Source organism: Sapajus apella, unplaced genomic scaffold, assembly GCF_009761245.1.
Source record: "Sapajus apella isolate SASKATOON/1434 unplaced genomic scaffold, GSC_monkey_1.0 scaffold216, whole genome shotgun sequence".
NCBI classification, from domain to species: Eukaryota; Metazoa; Chordata; class Mammalia; order Primates; family Cebidae; genus Sapajus; species Sapajus apella.
In genome coordinates this window covers 572,515-598,149 of record NW_022437156.1, presented here as the reverse complement: position 1 = coordinate 598,149, position 25,635 = coordinate 572,515, and the positions used below count along the sequence as shown (strand labels likewise).

At 49.2% G+C, this 25,635-nt stretch overlaps 2 protein-coding genes across 5 annotated transcripts in view; both read left to right on the top strand.

Annotated features, from left to right (window-relative positions):
• The first annotated feature begins 8 nt into the window (after positions 1-8).
• On the top strand, positions 9-22,836 carry ATAT1 (alpha tubulin acetyltransferase 1). Of its 4 annotated transcripts, XM_032270775.1 has the most exons (13): positions 9-546; positions 1,021-1,081; positions 1,196-1,287; positions 1,412-1,472; positions 1,589-1,702; positions 1,886-1,987; positions 16,387-16,432; positions 16,547-16,615; positions 18,236-18,307; positions 18,824-19,067; positions 21,902-21,981; positions 22,074-22,116; positions 22,474-22,836. In XM_032270775.1, the coding sequence occupies exons 1-13, from the start codon at positions 440-442 to the stop codon at positions 22,652-22,654; spliced, it is 1,272 nt and encodes a 423-aa protein (XP_032126666.1). In that variant the 5' UTR covers positions 9-439; the 3' UTR covers positions 22,655-22,836. The 4 variants fall into 4 exon arrangements, with proteins under 4 accessions (XP_032126666.1, XP_032126667.1, XP_032126668.1 ...); XM_032270776.1 differs by lacking the exon at positions 16,547-16,615; XM_032270777.1 differs by lacking the exons at positions 21,902-21,981; positions 22,074-22,116; positions 22,474-22,836 and adding an exon at positions 19,556-20,675.
• Positions 22,837-23,203: 367 nt separating this feature from the next.
• The window catches only part of CUNH6orf136 (chromosome unknown C6orf136 homolog), a 4,718-nt gene continuing 2,286 nt past the window's right edge, over positions 23,204-25,635 (top strand). Inside the window, exons 1-3 of the mRNA XM_032270823.1 lie at positions 23,204-23,222; positions 23,281-23,810; positions 24,813-25,214. Coding sequence (XP_032126714.1) covers positions 23,204-23,222; positions 23,281-23,810; positions 24,813-25,214 — 951 coding nt within the window. The remainder of the gene's footprint in view (positions 23,223-23,280; positions 23,811-24,812; positions 25,215-25,635) is intronic.

The following is a 25,635-nucleotide window of genomic DNA, read 5'->3' as shown; positions in this document are numbered from 1 at the left end:
ATATAAGCAAATTGGGTGGTGCTGCGGGGGGATGAGTGTTAAGCTTAAGCCAGCCTTGCCAGTAACGCCTGGGACCAGAAACCGGGGTTGGGCACTTGTGTCACTCTGTCAAGATGCCTGTTGTGGGCCCCACTCCCCATTCACAGCATGGCCCACTGTTCACTGAGGGGCTAAAAGGTTGGACAGTGAGACACTGGGCCAATGAAGATAGGTCACAACGGCACTCAACTGCCATGGGATGCAGGGATGGGAAGGAGTGGCACTGCTAGGGACACAGCTGGTTTGGCAAGAAAAATAGGGACCCTGGGCAGTTGCCTGGCAGCTAGGGGCAGTGTCTACAGGCGGGGCTCCGGGAAATAAAGACTCCGAGGGGAGGCGCGGCGAGGGGAGGGGCGGAAGTGACGTCGTGTGGGGCGGGTCCGGCCGCGCACAATGGGCCATGGAGTTCCCGTTCGATGTGGACGCGCTGTTCCCGGAGCGGATCACGGTGCTGGACCAGCACCTGAGGCCCCCAGCCCGCCGACCCGGAACCACAACGCCGGCCCGGTGACAGCTCAAACCCGCCCCATGGCCCTTTTCTCCCGGTTCCTCTCCAAACCTGGTCCAGGCACCACGCCCCCTTCTCACTGACGAGTGACAGCTCCTTTTGGTGTCCTGGGCTACCTTTTTGGTGACCTCTGACCCTGGGCCTAGTGGGATTGATCAGCGCTTGGATCTGTGACCTTTCGGCCCGGGCCCCAAATGTCCCAACCAAAGGATGTGGTTGACCGGCCTTTCTGCTTCCTCACAATAACCTTAAGGGCGGAGGGAGTGTGCCACCTTGAAATGTGTGACAGAACTTTGGGTTTCAGAAGGGTGGGGTGGGAAATCAGATTGGAAGACTCCCAGGCAAAGGCAGGGAGCCTTCAGTGTTGAACCTGGGTTGGAGTTGTGGCCCAGGTTCCCAGGATCCCAGGACTGACTGCCCAGGACCCGCTAATTCAGTGAGTATCTGACTGTTTATTTCCTCTCTCTTTATAGTGTTGATCTGCAGCAGCAAATTATGACCATTATAGATGAACTGGGCAAGGCTTCCGCCAAGGTACTGGAGAGTTTTTAGATGGAGTAAAGGGGGACCTCTGTGGGGATGGTAGATAAGGGAGGCCTGGGTCCTCTGGAGGGACTTGCAGAAAGTCTGACTTAATCTTCCCTGCAGGCCCAGAATCTTTCCGCTCCCATCACTAGTGCATCGAGGATGCAGAGTAACCGCCATGTTGTTTATATTCTCAAAGACAGTTCGGCGCGACCGTGAGTGGCCACATGCTCTTCCATCCCATACTTAATTCCTTCCTCCCTCGGCCCTTCCCCCATCTTTGACTATCTCTTCCAGCTGGTTACCACTAGCTTGTTCATTATCTTCCCTGTCCTACAGGGCTGGCAAAGGAGCCATTATTGGTTTCATCAAAGTTGGATACAAGAAGCTCTTTGTACTGGTGAGTGTTATTGGAAGCTGGGAGTTCGTATACCTTGGTTCCTGAGAACAAAAGTGCTGGAGGTTAGGAGGCAGCAGAGATGCTGGGGGGCCTAAAACATATTTTTTCCTTCTTAGGATGATCGTGAGGCTCATAATGAGGTAGAACCGCTTTGCATCCTGGATTTCTACATTCATGAGTCTGTGCAACGCCATGGCCATGGGCGAGAACTCTTCCAGTATATGTTGCAGGTATCTCTTACCTCTTCACTGGTTTATCCAAACCAGGGACTCCTTTGCCCTGAGCCTTTCCAGAAGCCCTGCCTCCCACCTCCCATGTTCCCATGTCCTCCTATTCCCTTCCCAGGCTTCTGGCTTCCTGTTGGCATGCTTTCCCCACACTTCCTCCTACCCTGAGTCTCCTGTTCCCTGCAGAAGGAGCGAGTGGAACCACACCAACTGGCCATTGACCGACCCTCACCGAAGCTGCTGAAGTTCCTGAATAAGCACTACAATCTGGAGACCACGGTCCCACAGGTTAGAGGTTTCAGAGAATAGATCCCCACTGAGCATTCACATTGAATTTATTATTTACGGCAAAGAAGTGGTGACTTCCAAGAGTTCCTTACTTCTTGTCACATAGGTTTCATTTTCTACAACCAGGCCCTTTCTTTGTGTTGTGTTACAATCTCTCATGGTGATTTCTTTCTCATCTATTTTGATTTTTCTTTTTGTTTTTTTTGAGATGGAGTCTCGCTCTGTCGCCCAGGCTGGAGTGCAATGGCGTGATCTTGGCTTACTGCAACCTCCGCCTTCCAGGTTTAAGCAATTCTCCTGCCTCAGCCTCCCGAGTAGCTGGGACTACAGGAGCCCGCCACCACACCCAGCTAATTTTTGTATTTTTAGTAGAGACGAGATTTCACTGTATTGGCCAGTCTGGTCTCAAACTCCTGACCTTGTGATCCGCTCACCTCAGCCTCCCAAAGTGCTGGAGTTTCAGACGTGAGCCACCACGCTCTGCTTTTTTTTTTTTTTTTTTTTTTGGGAAAATCCACTGTTGCCCAGGCTGGAGTGCTGTGGCAGGATCTTGGCTCACTGCAGCCCAACCTTCTGGGCCTCATGCGATACTCCTACCTCAGTCTCCTCAGTAGCTGAGACTACAGGCATGCACCACCATGCCTGGCTAATTTTTTATTTTTTGTAGAGATGAGGTCTGACTATGTTGCACTGGGTGGTCTTGAACTCCTGCGCTCAAGAGATCCACCTGCCTCACTCTCCCAAAGTGCTGGGATTACAGGTGTGAGCCACCATGCCCGGACTTAATTTTTATTCTTTACCAAAAGTTGTTTCCTACACCTAATTTTCTTTTTCTTTTCTTTTTTGGTGAGATGGAGACTTGCTGTTGCCCGGGCTGGATTGCAGTGGCGCAATAGTGGCTCACTGCAACCTCTGCCTCCAGGGTTCAAGTGATTCTCATGCCTCAGCCTCCCAAGTAGCTGGGATTGCAGGCATGCGCCACCATGCCTGGCTAATTTCTGTATTTTTTAGTAGAGATGGGGTTTCACCATGTTAGTCAGACTGGTCTTGAATTCATGGCCTCAAGTGATCTGCCCACCTCAGCCTCCCAAAGTGTTGGGAGTATAAGCATGAGCCACCGCACCTGACCCTTACACCTAATTTCCAACCGAAACATAGCCAGCTTATTTTCACCTCCCTGTTTTCACACAGCCCATTATTCATCTAGTAAGTCAATATTTATTAAGGGTCCAGAATAATATATATTCCCTGTCCTCAGGGAGCTTTGGCCTAATATGGGGAAGGAGGTCTTGTTTATAACTAAGTCAACAAAACGTTACTAATGTTATCCATTCATCCAACAAATATTGAGTGCCTGGCAGTGTTCTGGGCACTAGGAATGCTTTACTCAATGAAACAGACAATAGCCTGGGGCAACATGGCGAAACCCTGTCTCTACCAAAAATACAAAAAAGCTGGGCACGGGAGCTCACACCTGTAATCCCAGCACTCTGGGAGGCCAAGGCAGGTGGTTCACATGAGGTCGGGAGTTCGAGACCAGCCTGACCAACAAGAAGAAACCCCATCTCTACGAAAAATACAAAATTAGTTGGGCGTGGTGGCGCACACATGTAATTCCAGCTACTCTGGAGGCTGAGGCACAAAAATCACTTGAACCTGGGAGGCAGAGGTTTCAGTGAGCTGAGATCATACCATTGCATTCTAGCCTAGGCAACAAGAGTAAAACTCCATCCTAAAAAAATTTAGCCAGATGTGGTAGCACAAGCCTGTAGTCCCAGCTACTAAAGAGGCTGAGGTGGGAAACTCATTGAGCCTGGGAGGCAGAGGTTGCAGTGAGCCAAGATCGCACCACTAAACTACAGCCTGGGCCACAGAGAGAGACAGAAAAAAAAAAAGCCAAGTGCAGTGGCCCACGTCTGTAATCCCTGCACTCAGGGATGCTGCGGTGGGTGAATCACTTGAGGTGAGGAGTTCAAGACCAGCCTGGTCAACAAGGTGAAATCCCATCTCTATTAAAAATACAAAAATTGGCCGGGCACGGTGGCTCACGCCTGTAATCCCAGCACTGTGGGAGGCCGAGGCGGGTGGATCACGACGTCAAGAGATCGAGACCATCCTGGTCAACATGGTGAAACTCCGTCTCTACTAAAAATACAAAAAAAAATAATTAGCTGGACATGGTGGTGCGTGCCTGTAATCCCAGCTACTGAGGAGGTTGAGGCAGGAGAATTGCCTGAACCCAGGAGGCGGAGGTTGTGGTGAGCCGAGATCGCGCCATTGCACTCCAGCCTGGGTAACAAGAGCGAAACTCCGTCTCAAAAAAAAAAAAAAATACAAAAATTAATGGGGCATGGTGGCGGGTGCTTGTAATCCCAGCTACCCAGGAGGCTGAGGCAGGAGAATTGCTTGAACCCAGGAGGTGGGGGTTGTAGTGAGCCAAGACCACACCACTACACTCCAGCCGGAGTGACGGAGCCAGACTTTATCCCAAAAACAAAAAAGGGCTGGGCGCGATGTCTCACACCTGTAATCCCAGCACTTTAGGAGGCTGAGGTTGACGAATCACCTGAGGCCAGGAGTTCGAGATCAGCCTGGCCAACATAGTGAAACCCCATCTCTACTAAAAATACAAAAATTAGCCAGGCGTGGTGGTGTGCGCCCGTAATCGCAGCTGCTCAGGAGGAGAATCGCTTGAACCTGGGAGGCAGAGGTTACAATGAGCTGAGATCAAGCCACTGCACTCCAGTCTAGGGAATAGAGCAAGATTCTGTCTCAAAAAAAAAAGGAACTGACAAAAGTGCCTATCTTAGTGATGGGGCTTATATTCTCACTGGGAGAATATAAGAGATAAACATAATAAACAAGAATAGACTATGGTTAATACGTGTTCTGGAAAAATGAGAGCAACTAAGAGGGCTTGGGAGTACTCATAAGGTGGGGATGGGAGTATGTGGCGTTGCAGGTTGAAAGGGGATCATCACAGAGAATGTGTCATTTGAGCAATAACTGAAAGGAAGTCAGAAAAGCCAAGGCTGGGCACAGTGGCTCACACCTGCAATCCTAGTACTTTGGGAGGCCTAGGTGGGCAGATCACTTGAGTCCAGGAGTTTGAGACTAGCCTAGGGAACATGGTGAAACCCCATCTCTACAAAAAATACAAAAATTAGCCAGGTGTGGTGGCACGCACCTGTGGTCCCAGCTACTTGGGAGGCTGAGGCAGGAGGATCGCTTAAGCCCAGGAGGTTGAGGCTGCAGTGAGCCAAGATGGTACCACTGCACACTCCAGCCTGGGTAACAAAGTGAAACTCTGTCTCAAAAAAAAAAGCCAAGTAATACCTGGAGAGAGAGCAGACAGAGAGAGCATCCCAGACAGAGGGTACCACCAGTGTGAAGGCCGTGAGGTGGGAGTTTGCCTGAAAGAGCAAATAGCCTGTGTCTAGGGCAGCATGAGTGAGGGGTGAGTATGGTAGGAGATGAGATCGGAGAGGTAATGGGGAAGGAAGGGCCTTATAGGCTGCAGCAATGACTATCTTTTACTTTTAAGTAAAAAATAAGATCAGGCCTGGTATGGTAGCTCACACCTGTAATCCCAGCACTTTGGGAGGCCAAGGTGGGTGGATCACCTGAGGTCAGGATCACCTGAGGTCTCTACGAAAAATATAAAAATTAGCCGGTTGTGGTGGCGGGTGCCTGTAATCCCAGCTACTTGGGAGGCTGAGGCAAGAGAATCACTTGAACTGGGAGGGCAGAGGTTGCAGTGAGCAGAGATCATACCACTGCACTCTAGCCTGGGCAACAGAGCAAGACTCTGTCTGAAAAAAACAAAAACAAAAAAAAACAAGATTACTTTGGCTGTGATCTTGGTTTTTTTTTTGTTTGTTTGTTTTTTGTTTTTAACAAGATCACCTTGGCTGTTAAGAACAGGCAATAAGGGAGCAAGAGTAGAGGCAAGTAGACTAATGAGGCAGCAACATTGTTGTTGAAAAATGGTGGTGGCTCAGACCAAGGTGGTAGCAGTAGTGATGGTAAAGAGTGGTCACATTTTAAATATTTTGAAGGTAAACAAGTAAAATTTCCTGATAGACTGGATGTGGAGAAAGAGGACTTTAGGACAACCCCAAAGCCTGAGCAGCTGGAAGGATGAAGTTGCTTTAACTACGATGGCAGTTAGATCAGCTTTGGGGGAAAATATTAGGAGTACATTTTTAATATGTCAGTTGGCGATGTCTGTGATATGTCCAGGTTGAGTAGACAGTTGGATACTTCCTTGGAGATCAGGGAGGAAGTTTGGGGAAGAGAGTTTTCAGCAGACATCTGGTATTTAAAGCAAAGAGACAGGATGCATTGCCATAGAAAGATTATAGATAGAGAAGCTGCCCCTTGGGCCCTCTTTAAGTGAGGACCCCCAGCTGGCTGTTCTAAAAACCCATCTTTGCATTGTTCCTGGTTTGATGTCCTGCTCACCACAGCCACCTCCGCCATGCACATCCTCTGCCACCTCAGACTCTGGCAGCTTAATCGACAGAGTCCCTGAACTCTTGCTTTCTTCTTAATCCCTTGCACCGGATCACTGGCGTGCCCCACCACGTCAGACACCAGCTCCGCGATCACCACCAAGGACTTCAAGGAGAAGCTGTGGAGGAGGCAGAAAGTGGAAGAGATGCCCATGCTAATGGGAATGCTAATGAGGAAAATGGGGAGCAGGAGACTGAGGTACATGAAGATAGAGGAACAAGGTGGGGAGAAAGAGGAGGAGGAGGAAGGTGATGGTGAGGAAAAGAACAGAGTTGAAAACAAGGCAGCTGAGGCACAATGGACAAATGGGCAGCTGAAGATGATGATGACGACGATGTTGATACCAAGCAGCAGAAGGCCGCTGAGGATGATTAGACAACAAAAAAGGAAAAGTTAAACATTAAAAAAAGGCCAGGGCTGGGCGCGGTAGCTCAGGCCTGTAATCCTAGCACTTTGGGAGGCCGAGCTGGGCTCACAAGGTCAGGAGATTGAGACCAGCCTGGCCAACATGGTGAAACCCTGTCTCTACTAAAAATACAAAAATCAGCTGGGCGTGGTGGCAGGCGTCTGTAATCCCAGCTACTTGGAAGGCTGAGGCAGGAGAATTACTTGAACCCAGGAGGTGGATGTTGCAATAAGCCAAGATCGTGCCACTGCACTCCAGCCTGGGCGACAGAGCAAAACTTCGTCTCAAAACAACAACAACAACATAAAAGGCCACCGTGACCTATTCACCCTCCACTGCCTATTCAGCATCTAAACGCGGTTGTCCTCGAGAGGACTGCCTGCCCACTGTGGGCAGCGCCACTGCAGATGATACACACTTGCCACCACCCAACCCAAACCAGAGACTTTGCAACGGGAGGAAAAAAGAACAAAAATTTCCAAGGCCTTGCTTTTTTTAAAAAGTACTTTAAAAAGGAAGTTTGTATTTTTTATTTACATTTTATTTTATTTTTTGTACATATCATTAGGGTCAGTCAGTTTTTTTTTTTTTTTTTTTTAGATGAAATTTCACTCTGTCACCAGGCTGGAGTTCAGTGGCACGATCTTGGCTCGCCTCCCAGGTTCAAGTGATTCTCCTGCCTCAGCCCCCGGAGTAGCTGGAACTATAGGCACCCGCCACCACGCCCAGTGAATTTTTGTGTTTTTAGTAGAGAAGGGGTTTCACCATGTTGGCAAGGATGGTCTTGATCTCTTGACCTTGTGATCTGCCTGCCTTGGCCTCCCAAAGTGCTGGGATTCCAGGCGTGAGCCACCGTGCCTGGCCACGTCAGTCATTTTTAATCATCTCGGATGACCAAGCTAGCCTTTGGAGGGTTCTATGTCCTACTTCTGACTTTGCTTGCGGTCTGATCATGTTCATTATAATCTCAAAGGAGAAAAAAAAATCCTTGTAAAAAGCAAAAATGACAACAAAAAGTCTTATTCTGAGCATTCCAGTAGCTTTTTGTGTGTATGTAGTTAGCTGTACTGTAACTAGTAGGTTTGCATGAGATGGTTAAAAAGGCCAAGGATAAAAGGTTTCATTTATTTTCCTTTTTTGTCTATGAAATTACTGCTTATTTATTTATTTAGGCCTATCTGATGTGTGTGAAACAATATTGTCCAACAACAAACCCAAATTTTACTTTGCTGAGTTCTAACAACAACAAAAAAAAAAAAAAAAGAGGGAAGAGAAGACCAGGAAAAGCAACCAAGGAGTGACTAGTGAAGTAGATCAAAACAGGCCAGGTGCAGTGGCTCAGGCCTATAATCCCAGCACTTTTGGAGCCCATGGTGGATGCATCATGAGGTCAAGAGATGGAGACCATCCTGGCCAACATGGTGAAACTCTGTCTCTACTAAAAACACAAAAATTAGCTTTGCGTGGTGGCGTGCACCTGTAGTCCCAGGAAGTTGAGGCAGGAAAATCGCTTGAACCCAGGAGGAGGAGGTTGCAGTGAGCTGAGATCGAGCCACTGCACTCCAGCCTGGTGACAGAGCAAGACTCCATCTCATAAATAAATAAACATAAAAAATCAGCCGAGAGAGGTGGCTCATGCCTGTAATCCCAGCTACTCGGGAGACTGAGGCAGGAGAATTGCTTGAACCCAGGAGATAGAGGTTGCAGTGAGCCGAGATCATGCCATTGCACTCCAGCCTGGGCAACAAGAGCAAAATTCCATTTCAAAAAAAAAAAAACTGGAAAGTAAAGTGACCTGAAAGGCCACTGAAGAAAGTGTTCCCAAAAGGAAGGAATGGTTTACTGGGTCATATGCTGCTGATCAAGGAGCAAAGAGGTCTTAGATGTTACCGTTGGATTTATCTCTTAGGCCATTGGTGATCTTGATGAGCAGTTTTGGTGCAGCAGTGTGTGGAAGCCTGGATGGAGTGAGTCTAGGAGACTGAGAAGCTAGGAACATAGCAAGAATAGGCCATTCTTGTAAATGCTGCTCTGAGGGGAACAGAAGTAGAGCAAGAGCTGGGGAGTGAAGTGGATCAAAAGAAAGTTGATCCTTTTCAGATGGGAGAACAAATAGCATGAGAATGATTTGGTAGAGAGAAAATATGATTATGTCAGAGAAAATGGGAGAACTGTTGAAGTGATATTATTGAGTGGGCAGCTGGGGTTGGGATTTGGTTGACAAATGAAACTTGAATGGGAACATGGACAGTTAATCCATTGTAACATGATTTGACAGACATGATTACAGAGGAGGCATAAAAACATGAATGTTTTCTTGGGCTGGGCGTTGGGTAAAGAAAGACGACATGTCTAATTATTATTATTATTATTATTTTGAGATAGAGTTTTGCTCTTGTTGCCCAGGCTGAAGTGCTGTGGCACAATCTCAGCTCACTGTAACCTCTGCTTCCTGGGTTCAAGCGATTCTCCTGCCTCAGCCTCCTGGGTACCTGGGATTACAGGCATGCACCACCACACCTGACTAATTTTGTATTTTTAGTAGAGACGGGGTTTCACCATGTTGATCAGGCTGGTCCCAAACTCCCGACCTCAGGTGATCCGCCCTCCTTGGCCTCCCAAAGTGCTAGGATTACAGGCCTGAGCCAGCGCTCCCAGCAACATGTCTAATCTTAAAAGGCAAGTGTTTGTCAGGTGGACAAAAGGCTAAAGTACATTTCATATAGAGGAACCAGCATGAGCAAAGGCAAGAGAGGTATTAAACCACCTTTCAGGGCACTACAAGTACTGTGGTGTGATTGGAGTGCTAGGCATGTGCTTCTTGGGGGTGGATGAGGATGGGTTGGTGGACATTACAGGTTGGTGGACATTACAGCAAGGTCAAGGCAAGGGACAGGTAGGGTGTTCCTGTGTTCCTGCAGTACATCATTATTCCATTGAGAGGCAGCAGAGAGCAGTGGAAGGAGCACAGTTTTTGTTTTTTTTTTTGTTTTTTTTTTTGTTTTTGAGACCAAGCCTTGCTCTGTTGCCCAGGCTGGAGTGCAGTGGCGTAATTTCGGCCTGCCAGGTTCAAGCAATTCTCCTGCCTCAGCCTCCTGAGTAGCTGGAATTAATAGGCACCCACCACCACACCCAGCTAGTTTTTGTATTGATGAGGTTTCGCCATGTTGGCCAGACATCTCAAACTCCTGACCTCAACTGATCTGCCCACCTTGGTCTCCCAAAGTGCTAGGATTACAGGTATGAGCCACCACACCCAGCCCTGGAGCACAGTATTGTATTTGACATGAAATGTATTACCCATGCAACAGCTGGGGCTGCAAAAAGAAAAAGAAAAAAAAAAGGAAATATATTACCCAGTTAAAATGTAAGGCTAGAGCAGTGTAGCATGTAAATAATAACTCACATTTCATAGGCTCTATGTGGTATCTATATGCATCATCTCATGGGATCCTTGCATGTCTTTCTGAAGTAGGTACTATTATTAAAACTATTTTGGGTTTATACAAATTAGTGACTTAACCAAGTTCACACAGCCAGTAAATAGTAGAGTTCACATTTGAACCCATAGCCATTTACCCAGTGAACTTTTTTTTCTTTTTGAGACAAGGTCTTGCTCTGTTGCCTAGGCTGGAGTGCAGTGGCACCATCAGGGCTTCCTGCAGTCTCCACCTCCTAGGCTCATGAGATCTTCCCTACCAGCCTGGCCAACATGGCAAAACCCCATCTCTACTAAAAATACAAAAATTAGCTGGATGTGGTGGCACGCTCCTGTAATCCCAGCTACTCAGAAGGCGAGGCAGAATAGTTTGAACCTGGGAGGCAGAGGTTGCAGTGAGCCAAGATCACACCATTGCATTCCTGCATGGGCTACAGAGTGAGACTCCATCTCAAAAAAAAAAAAAAAAAGAGAGAGAGAAAAATCTTCCCACCTCAACCTCCGAAGTAGCTGGGACTACAAGTGTAAGCCACCATGCATGCCTGGCTTTTTTTTTTTTTTTTTTTTTTTTTTTTTAAAAAAAATTTTTTTCCCCAGTAGTATCAGGATAGTCTGGCTAATTTTAAAAAAAATTTTTGTAAAGATGAAGTCTTGCTGTGTTACCCAGGCTAGTCTGGACCTCCTGGGCTGAAGCTATCCATGTGAGCCAACATGCCCAGCCCCCAGTAAACTCTTTGTGTGTAGGTGTGATGGAGTCTTGCTCTGTCACCCAGGCTGAAGTGCAGTGGCGCAATCTCAGCTCACTTATAGCTTCTGCCTCCCAGGGCCAATTGATTCTCCTGCCTCTGCCTCCTGAGTAGCTAGGATTACAGGCACACGCCACTATGCCCAGCTAATTTTTGTATTTTTAGTAGAGGTAGGGTCTCAAACTCCTGACCTCAAGTGAGCCACCCACCGTGGCCTCCCAAAATGCTGGGATTACAGACGTGAGCCAACGAGCCCAACCCCAAGTAAACTCGTAATGACTGAGCCGGGCGCAGTGGCTCAAGCCTGTAATCCCAGCACTTTGGGAGGCCGAGGCGGATGGATCACGAGGTCAAGAGATCAAGACCATCCTGGTCAACATGGTGAAACCCCGTCTCTACTAAAACTACAAAAAATTAGCTGGGCATGGTGGTGTGTGCCTGTAATCCCAGCTACTCAGGAGGCTGAGGCAGGAGAATTGCCTGAACCCAGGACGCGGAGGTTGTGGTGAGCCGAGATCGCGCCATTGCACTCCAGCCTGGGTAACATGAGCGAAACTCCGTCTCAAAAAAAAAAAAAAAAAAAAAACTCGTAATGATTACACTATTTTCCTGGCTGAAACACTGCAGCTGGAATCAGAAGTCTGGAAGTTGAGGCCCAGCCCTGCCACTTGTAGCTACTTGGCATTGGCCAAGCCAAGCCATGTCTCCAAGGCTGTATTTACCCACCTCTTTCAAATAGTGACTTCCAGGATTGTTGTGATGGCCAAATTGAATGTGAAAATATAATGAAGTAACTATAAAATTAATAGTTACTAGTTATCAAAGTAGCATCCTGGCTTCCAGCATATCTTTCCTTGAATTCCCCCACCCATTTGAACTCTGCTGAATTCTTTTTTTTTTTTTTTTTTTGAAATGTAGTCTTGTTCTCTTGCCCAGGCTGGAGTGCAGTGGTGCAATCTCAGCTCACTGCAACCTCCACCTCCTGGGCTCAAGCAATTCTCCTGCCTCAGCCTCCCGAGTAGTTAGGATTATAGGTGCACACCACCATGCCTGGCTAATTTTTTTGTAATTGTAGTAAATACAGGGTTTCACATCTTGGCTGGGCTGGTCTTGAACTCCTGACCTCAAGTCATCCCCCTGCCTCAGCCTCCCTATGTGCTGCGATTAAAGGTGTGAGCCATCATGCCCAGCCTTGAGCACCTTTTTATGTGCTTATTGGCCATTTGTATATCTTCTTCAGAGAAAAATTTATTCAAGTCCTTTGTCCATTCTTTTTTATTTATTTTTTAGTCCATTCTTAAATTGTGTTCTTTGTTGTTGAGTTATAAGAGTTTTTCATATATTCTAGACATAACACCCTTATCAGATGTATGAGTTGCTTTTTTTTTGAGACAGAGTCTTGCTCTGTCTCCCAGGCTGGAATGCAGTGGTGCAATCTCGGCTCACTGCAGCCTCCACCTCCCGGGTTCAAGCAATTCTGCCACAGCCTCCTGAGTAGCTGGGATTACAGGTGCCCGCCATCGCCCCCAGCACATTTTGTATTTTTTAGTAGAGACGGGGTTTCGCTATATTAGTCAGGCCGGTCTTGAACTCCTGCCCTTAGATGATCCATTCGTCTCAGCCTCCCAAAGTGCTGGGATTACAGATCAGCCACCACGCCTGATGCGTCTTTTCACTTTCTTAGTGAAAAGTGAAGCATAAGATTTTTATTTTGGTAAGCCACAGTGGCTCAGGCCTGTTGTCCTGGCACATGAGGAAGTGAGGCTAGGCATTCAAGGCCAGCCTGGGAAACATAGAAACCTCTCATCCATTTAAAAAAAAATTGCCTGGCACAGTGGTTTACGCCTGTAATCCCAGCACTTTGAGAGGCTGAGGTGGGTGGATCACCTGAGGTCAGGAGTTCAAGACCAGCCTGGCCAACCTGGAGAAACCCTGTTTCTACTAAAAATACAAAAATTAGCTGGGTGTGGTGGTGGGTGCCTATAATCCCAGCTACTCGGGAGGCTGAGGCAGGAGAATCACTTGTACCTGGGAGGCAGAGGTTGCAGTGAGCTGAAATCACACCATTGCACTCCAGCCTGGGTGACAGAGTGAGACTCAAATCTCAAAAAAACAAATTTGATGGAGTACAATTTTTCTTTTGTTTCTTGTGCATTGGTGTCATATTTAAGAAACTTGCGCCGGGCGCAGTGGCTCAAGCCTGTAATCCCAGCACTTTGGGAGGCCGAGGTGGGTGGATCACGAGGTCAAGAGATCGAGACCATCCTGGTCAGCATGGTGAAACCCCGTCTCTACTAAAAATACAAAACATTAGCTGGGCATGGTGGCACGTGCCTGTAGTCCCAGCTACTCAGGAGACTGAGGCAGGAGAATTACCTGAACCCAGGAGGCGGAGGTTGCGGTGAGCGGAGATTGTGCCATTGCACTCCAGCCCGGGTAACAAGAGCGAAACTCCATCTCAAAAAAAAAAAAAAAAAAGAAACTTGCCAGGTAGGCGTGGTGGCTCACACCTGTAATCCCAGCACTTTGGGAGGACGAGGCAGGCAGATCACAAAATCAAGAGATCAAGACCACCTTGGCCAACATGGTTAAACCTGTTTCTACTAAAAATACAAAAAATTGGCTGGGTGTGGTGGCTCACGCCTGTAATCCCAGCACTTTGGGAGGCCGAGGTGGGCGGATCACGAGGTCAAGAGATCCAGACCATCCTGGCCAACACGGTGAAACCCCGTCTCTACTAAAAATACAGAAAAATTGGCATGGGGCACACACCTGTAGTCCCAGCTACTCGGGAAGCTGAGGTAGGAGAATTGCTTGAACCCAGGAAGTGGATTCAAGCAAAAAAAGAAGCTTGCCTAATCCAGGGTCATGAAGACTTACCCCTGTGTTTCATTCTAATAATTCACAATTTTAGCTTTTTTTTTTTTGAGACAGAGTTTCGCTCTTGTTGCCCAGGATGGAGTGCAATGGTGCGATCTCGGCTCACTGCAACCTCCACCTCCTGGATTGAAGCCATTCTCCTGCCTCAGCCTCCCGAGTAGCTGGGAATACAGGCATGTGCCACCATGCCCAGCTAATTCGGATTTTTAGTAGAGACGGGGTTTCGCTATGTTGGTCAGACTGGTCTCGAACTACTGACCTTGTGATCCGCCTGCCTCGGCCTCCCAAAGTGCTGGGATTATAGGCGTGAGCCACCACGCCTGGCCCAATTTTAGCTTTTGTTATTTATTTATTTTTGAGATGATGTCTGGCTCTGTCACCCAGGCTAGAGTTTAGTGGCATGATCTCAGGCTCACTGCAACTTCTGCCTCCTAGGCTTCAAGCGATTATCGTGCCTCAGCCTCCAGTAACTGGAATTATAGGTATGCACAACTATGCCCGGCTAATTTTTATATTTTTAGTAGAGACGGGGTTTCACCATGTTGGCCAGACTGGTCTCGAACTCCTGACCTCAAGTGGTCCACCTGCCTTGGCCTCCCAAAGTGCTGGGATAATAGGTGTGAGCCACCATACCTGGACTGTTCCTTTTCAAGATAGTTTTTGGCTATTTAAGATCCTTTGCAATTTCTTGTGAACTTTAGGATCAGCCTCTTGGGGTCTGAGTTTTTTTACTGGGTCTGTTATCAAAGATAAGAAGATTGGCTTTTGTTCTTCCTCCTGTGATTTTCCTAACACAGGGCTCTGTACCCAAGTATGCTGAGTGGCCAGCAGACAGCTATAGAGTCATGTGCTATAAAAATATGGCATAAAGATTATACCATATTTTTACTGTACCTTTTCTATGTTTAGATACATCAGCTGAACTATTATTACTATTTTTTGAGACAGAGTCTCACTCTGTCGCCCAGGCTGGAGTGCAGTGGCGGGATCTCGGCTCACTGCAACCTCCGCCTCCCGGGTTCAAGTGATTCCCCTGCCTCAGCCTCCCAAGTAGCTGGGACTACAGGCGCCCACCACCATGCCCAGCTAATTTTTCTATTTTTAGTAGAGACAGAGTTTCATCATGTTGGTCAGGATGGTCTGGATTCCTTGACCTTCTGATTCATCTGCCTTGGCCTCCCAAAGTGCTGGGATTACAGGTGTGTGCCACTGCACCCGGCCAAACCATAACGTTAGAATTGCCTACAGCTGGCTGAGCATGGTGGTTCATGCCTATAGTCCCAGCACTTTGGGAGGCTGAGGCAGAAGGATCGTATGAGCCTAGGAGTTTGAGACCGGCCTGGGCAACATAGTGAGACCCCCATCTCTACAAAAAAAATTAGGCCAGGTGTGGTGGCTCAAGCCTGTAATCCTACCACTTTGGGAGGCCGAGGTGAGTGGATCACGAGGTCAGGAGTTCAAGACCAGCCTGGCCAACTTGGTAAAACCCCGTCTTTATATATTTTTTTTTTTTTTTTTTTTTTTTTTTTTTTGGAGACGGGGTTTCGGTCTTTTTTCCCAGGCTGGAGTGCAATGGTGCGATCTCGGCTCACCGCAACCTCCGCCTCCTGGGTTCAGGCAATTCTCCTGCCTCAGCCTCCTGAGTCGCTGGGATTACAGGCACGCACCACCATGCCCAGCTAATTTTTTGTATTTTTAGTAGAGACGGGGTTTCACCGTGTTGACCAGGATGGTCTCGATCTCTTGACCTCGTGATCCACCCGCCTCGGCCTCCCAAAGTGCTGGGATTACAGGCTTGAGCCACCGCGCCCGGCAAACCCCGTCTTTATTAAAGATACAAAACATGAGCCAGGCATGGTGGCGCATGCCTGTAATCCCAGCTACTTGGAAGGCTGAGGCAGGAGAATTGCTTGAACTCGGAGGCAAAGGTTGCAGTGAGCCAAGATTGCTCCATTGCACTCCAGTCTGGGTGACAGGGCAAGACACCGTCTCAAAATAAATAAATAAATAAAAATTAAAAACATACTAGCCAGATGTGGTGACATGCACCTAGCTACTCAGGGGGCTGAGGTGGGAGGATCATTTAAGTCCATAAGGTCAATGCTGCAGTGAGCTGTGATGGTGCCACTGCACTCCAGCCTAGGTGACAGGGCGAGACCCTGCCTCTAAAAAAAAAAAAAAAAAAAAAAAAAAGCCTACAACATTCAGTATAGTAACATGATGTACAGGTTTGTAGCCTAGGAGCAACAGGCTGTACAATAGAGTCTGGGTATGTTGTAGGCTATAGTGTCTAGGTCTGTGTAAGTAAATTCTGTGATGTTCACACAATGAAATCACCTAATGACGTATTTCTCAGATTGTATCTCCCTTGTTACGTGATGCAGGATTGTATTTTGTTTATTTCATCTTCCAGGTGAACAACTTTGTGATCTTTGAAGGCTTCTTTGCCCATCAACATCGTAAGTTTTCTCGCTTTGTGTTGGTCATGTAGTCGGGGTGAAGGAAAGGAAAGAGATGGACTCTTGGTCCTGCTGGCCCCTCTCTGAGGGGCACTGCTGCTTCCTTCCTCACAGGGCCCCCTGCTCCCTCTCTGAGGGCAACTCGACACTCTCGTGCTGCTGCAGTTGATCCCACGCCCGCTGGTAAAGCCTGTATTGAAGGGGTGGAACTGTAGTGCAGTGATGGCTACTTACTCTAGACGCCGTGAAGTACAGTGCTATCTGTGGGCAGTTTTAGGAAATTCTAAAGCAACCCAAGTCTCCTGCAGTCATGCCTGTTTGCCTTTGCCCTCATGGGAGCTCAGTGCATTTTGTACTTGCTAAGATTTTTAACCAAGCAAGTTCATTGGGAGCCTGTTTGACAACTGATGTCAATGGACCCTCTTGCTAGTTCAGATCCAGCAACACAGGCCAGAGTCAGGCTCCTTTGTAAACCCCAGGCTTCTGTCAGCCAGTGAGGGACAGGCTGGTGCAAACAGCCCGTCAATTCGAAGTCACAGAATAGTGACACAAATGGCCCAAAGTTTAAATGTTAGTTTTAGAAGTTAACACTCAGAATTTATGTTTCCAACCCGATAATGAAATTGATCTGGAGAAACCAAACCTCAGATGCACTAAAATGCTGTCCAGATTCCCCATCTCTCTCTCCGTCACACACACACACACACACACACACACACACACACACACACACTCACACACTCTCACACTCTCTCTCTCTCTCTTACTGCCAGTCTGAGCCATACCCCTTCCTCTTTCTCACCCCTCCACCTTATCAACTTCTAACGGCTGTACAATGCTTGTTTGCACAGAAGAGCCCCCTTCCTGAGCTGGCTCTGTGGCCAGGAAAGGGAGTAACCACCATCCAAAGAGCAGTTTGGAACCAGCTATGAGCATCGCAGTGTCAGGCACTGAGAGGCACCTCATGTCCATGACTCACTTTGGTTTCCAAGGCTTCTCCCACTTAGCTCGTGCTGAACCACAGGCTGTGAGAGGGAGTGAGGGCCAACAAGGATGGTGAGGACTCAGGCCTTCACGAGAGGGTGCTGTGGATGAAGCCTAAGCGAATTCGCTGAGAAGTCTTTCATTTGCCACACATGATGGAGAATCTAGAGAGGGAAAGTGGGGAGCAAGCTGACAAGTGCAGAGGAGGAGGCTGAACTGTGGACATTACATCAGCCTGCCCTTTACTTTGATAGCTCCTTTTCAGATGCCCCTATTTATTTTCTCCTTATCCTTTTTATTTTTTAACCTAATAAAACTTCAGTCTCTTCCCATCTTTGTATAGGAAGGAGAGATTCTGCCCTCCTTCCAAACCTCCCCTGACCTCTCCAGAGCAATTCCTGATTAACCAAGGGCTTTGTCCATCTCATCCAGAGGAACCCAGGGTCCTCGTTGGCCCGGCTGGGACCATTCCATTGCCCCAGAATCCCAGGGGGCCGTGACAGCACCCACTGACAGTAAGAGCTCGCTCCCCTTGGCTGCCCTTCTCCTGCATCTCCCAGGCCCCAAGGTCTCCCCTTAGATCTTTCTCCCTAGCTCTGTGTTTGGCCTACTCCTTCTGGCTCTCCTCAGAAGTGTTCCACCTTCCCCGCAAATTCCCTTTTGGTGTGCTGGCATTGCCATGGTGCTGCTCCTGCAAGTTCCCAGGAGGAACTGTGGTGTCAGGGAGCAAAGGTTTGGGGTTGTGGGGTAGTGACTGGGAGGAGGGGTACAAAGTATGTCTCCTAACACTTACCCTGCCTGTGTCCCCTCCACTACCAGCTCCAGCAAGGAAGCTGCCACCCAAGAGAGCAGAGGGAGACATCAAGCCATACTCCTCCAGTGACCGAGAATGTAAGAGGGGCAAGGGTTGGGTGTCTGGGCCTGGGGGACCTTAACACAAGGGAAGAGAGTGCTCAGGGGACCCAGGGGAAGGATTCATTCTCTAAAGACTCAAATTTCTTGGGCCGGGCACGGTGGCTCATGCCTGTAATCCCAGCACTTTGGGAGGCTGAGGCGGGTAGATCACCTGAGTCCAGGAGTTTGAGACAAGCCTGGCCAACATGGTGAAACCTTGTCTCTGCGAAAAATACAAAAATTAACTGGACGCGGTGGCACGTGTCTGTAATCCCAGCTACTAGGGAGGTTGATGCAGGAGATGGCTTGAACCCGAGAGATGGAAGTTGCAGTGAGCCAAGATCACACCACTGCACTCCAGCTCAGGTGACAGAGCAAGACTCTGTCTCAAAAAAGAAAAAGACTCAGATTCTTTTTTTCTACCTAAATCTTTGCTGTCATGACTCTTATCTCTTCCTTCCCTCTCTTTTTTTCTTCTTTTTCTGTCTTGCTCTTCATTCTCCCTGTCCCCAGTTCTGAAGGTGGCTGTGGAGCCCCCTTGGCCCCTAAACAGGGCCCCTCGCCGTTCCACACCTCCAGCCCACCCACCCCCCCGTTCCAGCAGCCTGGGAAACTCACCAGAACGAGGTCCCCTCCGTCCCTTTGTGCCAGAGCAGGAGCTGCTGCGTTCCTTGCGCCTCTGCCCCCCACACCCTACTGCCCGCCTTCTGCTGGCTGCTGACCCTGGGGGCAGCCCAGCCCAACGTCGTCGCACCAGGTAATAGGAGTTGGAGGGCTAAGGAGCCTCACAGCTATCAAAGAGGACGTTAGAAACGACAAAGGGCAATTTGAATCCATCAGAGAGATGGATCAATAAGATGGGTGGATTGGGGAGTTCTGGAACCTTTCAAGAAAAATACAAGTGCAAGTGATCTGGGGAAAAAAATACAGTGAAAGAGAAGAACAGGATTTTATATGAAGTCTAGGGACCGTGGCTTTAATGTGAGAGTTCTGTGGAACAGTAGGAAGAATAAGGATCCATCGAGTTGGGGGAATGGAGCCTTCTAAGATTGGGGAGATCTTGGCTTAACTCTTGCTGGGGAAGGGGCAGCCACTGTCCTGTGTGCCAAGAGTCCACCCAGCAGGCAGGGAGTGGGCATTTCCTTTATTTCTCTCCCTAGTTTTCTCTTCACTTCTGACTTATCTGTTTTTCTCTCCCCCCCATCTCCCCTCTCCCTTCCTCCCGTCCATAACATCCTTCCACAGCTCCCTTCCCCGCTCTGAGGAGAGTCGATACTGACAGACAGCTACCCTCTCCCCTCCCTGGGAGACCTGGGGTGGGCAGAGACACCCTCCCTGAGAACCCTAGACCCACTCTTCCATTGCATCCTGTAGGACCCAGTGGAACCTGACAGAGCCCCTAAGATTCCCTCTTCTACTTTCTTAGACATTAGGGTTGTCAGGGACTCAAATGGCCTAACACTTTGTAGCTTTTCTTACCACAAAAGCACCCCTTCTCTCCTAACTTGGGCTCTAAATACCTTCCCCACAGACAGCCTGATCTGTTGTCAGACCCCTTGGTTGGGTGGCTCATACATTTAGAGAAGCACATTCTTGCTTGCTGTCAAACCCTAGAACACCATGGAAGGTCTAGGTGTCCTCTGCCAGGGAAACTTTTTAAGGAGTCTTATCCATGGGATAAACCCCATATTCCCTCTAGTGTCTACTGGTGGCTCTACTACGTGCCCTTTGAGCCTGGGAACGGCTGCCAGTGAGCAAGCTCTGCTTCAGAGCAGTCTAGTTAAGTAGGACAGGGACTTACCAGCTCCCCAAAGGGATCTACTCAACATTGCCAAACTCCTCATTTCCATATTTTGTGTAGGTGTCAGGGAACCCCAAACTGATGTTGCTTTGGGGTTTCTAAAGGAGACTAGCTGACACCACCTTTTCCCCTAGATCCATTCTCTGAGGGAGCTTGTTTCTTGAGAATAGATCCAGAGTCTCAAGGATCTGTTAGATCCTGGAATCCCCTCTTGCATCCATCCCTCCCTGGTAGCTAGATGCTGATATATTCCCATCTTGTGAGATTGTCAAGATCAGATAGGGGACCATTCTTTCTCTGTCCTTCCTCTCTCCTTTCCTCCATAGCAAGGACGACCTTCCCTGTGCCATGCCCGCGGTATAGCTAGATCCTTTCCCCTCCCTACCCTCTGAATGTATGCTAGATCAGGGGCCCACTGTGTTTCCTGAAATCCTTGGGAGCCGGATCTCCTCCCCTCCCCTACTCACTCTTCCCTTTTCTTCTCCCTCTCAGTGTCATCTCAATAAAATATGAATTCTTTTTTGTTTTCTAAATTGACATTTTCAATGAAAAAAATGAATCACACAAAAAAAAGCTTGTCAGCCTCATTTGTGCGTCACCCTTTATTTTTCTGGGATCTCAGGACCTCCGTCCCTCTCATTTCTTCATTTCTGAGATCTGCATATCTTTTACCCAGGAGCATCAAAGCTCCTGTATCTGATGTCTGCCTATCCCCATCTTCACTGTTAGTCCTTCTGCAGATTCCGTGTCTCCTCTCATGTAGGTCCTGAATCCTTGTGCGTGGGCTTCTACTACTCCCTCATTCCTTCCAGGAACCTCCGGTTCTCCCCAGTGACTTCTCCCCTTTACTCTGGGCCAGCCGTTGTTGAGATGTCAAGGCTTACCATCACCTCTGTATCCACTAATTACCTCTTGCCTCCTGTATTCTTTTTCCCACTCTGATTACCTGATGTCTGCTCCACTAAACCCCTGGATCTCTCTCAAGACAAACCCTTACTTCTGTGGAGAGTCCAATACAATCTGTCACCCTGTTTACAGAGGCCCCCTTCCTTTTCCTCCGAAATTCAAAATTCAGCCTTGTCACATCCTGTTTCCCTCTGGTCTAACAAATCTTTTTTGGTTTTTTGTTTTTGAGACAGAGTCTCACTCACTCTGTTGCCAAGCTGGAGTGCAATGGCATGATCTTGGCTCACTGCAACCTCCGCCTCCCCGGTTCAAGAAATCCTCCTGCCTCAGCCTCCGAGTAGCTGGGATTACAGGAGTGTACCACTGCACCCAGCTAATTTTTGTATTTTTAGTAGAGATGGGGTTTCACCATGTTGGCCAGGCTCGATCTCCTAATCTTGGGATCTGCCCACCTCGGCCTTCTAAAGTGCTGGGATTACAGGCATGAGCCACCACACCCGGCCTGGTCTAAGGAATCTTATACTTAAGGTAACCCTGTTTTCCAAACCAAACACCAGAGTACCTGATCCAACAAATTTTTTACTACATGTGAAGTCTGTTTTTATGACATGATTTGGATCACATCTAGCCATAGATTTAACACATTACCTCAACTAGAAAGAACACAGCAATAAATTAGAGGTGCTTCAGAAAATCCTGGGTATAAAATGAACTTCCCCCACCCTTTTCTGGGGCACAGCTTTTATTAAAACCCCTTAGGAGTGATAATTACCCCCTTCTCTTTGTTCCTGTGGTATTCCTTTTACTTCTCTCCTCTGATTCCTCCATACCCACCCATCTTTCATCCATAGTCTCCTCCCCATCATCTCCCATTTCTTCTACAGGGGGACTCCCCCAGGGCTGGTAGCCCAAAGCTGCTGCTACAGCCGCCATGGGGGGGTGACTTCCTCATCCCCTAATACAGGTAAGTATTAACTTCTCCTTACCCTCAAATCAAGTAGGCCACATTCACTATCTACTCCTGCCTTCCCATTCATATGCCTGATGTTTCCACAGGCAACCAAGACTCCAAGCAGGGAGAACAGGAAATAAAGAATAGGTGAGGTCTAAACCCCTACCCTAACAGCCTCCCACCACCATCTGACTCCCTTCCTAACATCACTCTCAACCACTTCCTGCTCCTAAATCTTACTGTATGAACTCAACACTAGCTCCTCCCACAATTCCTTCTACCTTACATCCTCCAAGCTCCTTTCCCTACAGGTTCAACTCTGTACTTCCCTTTGGAATAAAGGTTCTCTGAGAGGTTTTGAATTTGGACATAGCACTAATGGTTCCAGCATCATACCCATCATGTGTCCTACATTAAAACCTGGCCCGAGACCTTGAAGAGTCTGTAATCTTAATTTCCTCTTTAGCAGTCCTGTAACCCACTCTCCATCTCCGCACCTACCAGGTCTGCCAGTGAGGAGCAGGCCTTGTCGCAGGATGGATCTGGGGAGAAGCCTGTGCACCCAGCTCCTCCACAGGCCACGGCCCCGGCCCCACCAGCCCAGTCCTGGACAATGGGTGGGGACATATTCAACGCCAGGTTCATTCGAAACCTGCAGGAACGACGCAGCACCAGGCCTTGGTGACCGCAGCCCCGTGTCACATCTTCACAGTATTATTTCTCCCTCACTACAGGAAAGAGCCAAAGCCCAACCCTCATAATAGATGGATACATTCATTCATTCATTCATTCAGCGGGCTTATCAGCTTCAAGTCATTTGTATCTTTCTTTTAACCAGAGCAATAAAAGTATTTATTTTTATCACAAGAGCTGTTGAAAAACTTATTATTTCAGCCGCCTCACCCCTCACTGTCGTTGCCCCCGGTTCGGCGCTGTTTTTGCTTAGCTTTTTGCGCAAATGCCTCAGCTGTGAATACGGCGCTTGGGCTGCTAATTTACGCAAGCGCATTCAGGCAGTCTCCGAGCCCGCGAGCGCAAGCGCACTTACTGCCGATAGAACGCTACAGCCGCTTCGCTTAAGCCTGCGGTGCGCAAGCGCGCGACATCTCCGTTTCCCTCCCTCAGCCCCTTCCCCCCCCTCCTTTCCCCTTCACGAAGCCGGCTCCGGGGCGCGCTCACCCCTGTGAGGAGGCCGGAGGTCGGACTCAGGAGGCTTCTCCACTCCCGGAAGATCATGTACCAACCCAGCCGGGGTGCGGCTCGGCGTCTCGGCCCCTGCCTCCGCGCCTACCAGGCTCGACCCCAGGTGAGAGCTGAACCGCGGGAGAGAGGAGAGGGGGCGGGGAGAGACCCTCCTCAGAACCGCTGCGCGGGGCGGAGCGCGCACCGGTTTCCGCGCAGGCGCAGTGACACCCACCGCCCCTTCCCACCTGTGCCCCGCGGCGCGTGGACTGGCTAGGGGTCGTTGGGGCGGCAAGGCGGCGCTGCAGGGCCTGGAGCGCAGGGACGTCGGTGCCCCCAGGGCTGAGGGCTCACAGGCGGGGTCAAGCCGGGCAGCGGGGTGCGTTGCGCCCGATTGTCCTCGGTTACCTGTGCCTGGAGGTGATTTGAAGGGCAGGGGCGGAGAGATTCGCAGCCCGGCCGCGGCGCCGCCCCGGAAATCCGCGGCCCAGAGCAGACCCGCGGGGCACCCACAGCAGCCCGCGCATCTTGCACCCGGAGAGCGGTCCTGGCAGGAAGGCCGGCCAGTGTGCACCCGGTTCGGGCCCGTGCCCCGGGGCTGGCAAGATGGCCACGCCCCCAGCAGAGACGGCGCCTCTGGGACACCGTCGGGGACCGAGGTACCCGAGCGGTCGTCACGCCTTCCCTGGAGTGAGACAGTCCCCCGGGGGGTTCCTTGGGAGTGGAGGGACTCGGGTCAGGCCTGACTTTGGGTGACCTCCCCTCGCGGTTTCAACGTCGGTAAACCCAGGAGAATGAAGGCCAGCCTATAACTGTCTCCTAAGGTTTGGCTGTCATTAGAGGGGCTGTCATTGTCTCATATAGGCCTCATAACCCAGTGAGGCTTTATTGTCCTCATTTATAGGACATTTGTAGGAAGCGGAGGCATAGGGAATGAGAGTACCTAAAGTTACAGGGTAGAATTAGAATTTAGATTCCTAGCTTCAGCTGGATGTTCTTTTCTCTGTACATTTGCCTAGCACACTTAAGCGTGGAGAGGTACAGGCCACAGCATTTCATCCACAGTACAATAAAATCTGTTATTGGTTCACTCATCAAGTATGTATTACATGATTCTTGCAATAAGAGAGGTGAACTGCCCCCATTGTTGGAATCTTCAAGGAATGTGGCCGGGCGCGGTGGCTCACGCCTGTAGTCCCAGCACTTTGGGAGGCCGAGGCGGATGGATCACCTGAGGTCAGGAGTTCTAGACCAGTCTGGCCAACAAGGTGAAACCTTGTCTCTACTAAAATTACAAAAATTAGCCGCCGTGCTACTTGGGAGGCTAGGGCAGGAGAATCACTTGAATCCGGGAGGTGGAGGTTGCAGTGAGCTGTGATTAGGCTATTGCACACCAGCCTGGGGGACACCAAGACTTCGTCTCAAAAAAATAAAGATGTTTGCTAGTATTTTTGGGAGGTACCGGTACTTGTACTTGTGTCACATAAAATGGTTTCCTCTTGTTTTCAGTGTGGATGGAGATGAATCCATCCCTTTTTTTATAGTAATTCCATCCATTCTGTCAGGAAAATATAGGTATTGGAAGCCTGTTGAGCATCCAAGGGATGAAGGGGTGTTAGGCAAGTGGATTCTTACCTTTTTACCTTTTGTTGTCTCCTTAGGACCAGCTTTCTCCAGGGAGTCTACCATTCCTACCCCTTTGGCCCCCCTCCACAACAACCACTTCCCCATCTTATCCTCTACTCTGGTCTCCCCTGCCCCCACGGCCTCCCACCCAGCGTCTTCCCCAGGCTCCCCCAGTACCTCTCCTTCAGATCCAGGCCCTCAACTCAGCATGGGTGGCTCTCCCTCCAAGAAATGGGGAGGAGGGACCAGAACCTGAGTTGCATAGCGGCTGCCTGGATGGGCTTAGAAGCCTTTTTGAGGGACCTCCCTGCCCCTATCCTGGGGCTTTGATGCCTTTCCAAGCCCCTGGAACTGCCCACCCTTCCCCCACCACCCCGTCAGGAGATCCTAGTATGGAGGAACATCTGTCTGTCATGTATGAGAGACTGAGACAAGAGGTAAGTCAGTGCAAAAGTGGTTTTCATCTACAGTGGGAAGGGATGTGGGTAATCCTTGGAAGTAGGGGGTTAGTCAACCGGATTCTTTTTGGGAACCATGAGGAAGGCATAAAAATGTGTTATAAACATTTTCTTGGCCGGGCTTTGTGGCTCACACCTGTAATCCCAGCACTTTGGGAGACCGAGGGGGGTGGATCATCTGAGGTCAGGAGTTCGAGACCAACCTGGCCAATATGGTGAAACCCCGTCTCTACCAAAAATACAAAAATTAGCCAGGCATGGTGGCACTCGCCTGTAATCCCAGCCACTCGGGGGACTGAGGCAGGAGAATCACTTGAACCCAGAAGGCGGAGATTGCAGTGGGCCAAGATGACACCATTGCACTCCAGCCTTGGCAAAAGAGCAAGACTCCATCTCAAAA

Bases quoted from the DNA above. Each gene is read 5' to 3' on its own strand.
- ATAT1 (XM_032270775.1), top strand. From the start codon at position 440: ATGGAGTTCCCGTTCGATGTGGACGCGCTGTTCCCGGAGCGGATCACG. The intron at 1,703-1,885 runs GTATCTCTTACC...TGTTCCCTGCAG, and splicing joins TCTTCCAGTATATGTTGCAG to AAGGAGCGAGTGGAACCACA. The intron at 18,308-18,823 runs GTAAGAGGGGCA...CCCTGTCCCCAG, and splicing joins CTCCTCCAGTGACCGAGAAT to TTCTGAAGGTGGCTGTGGAG.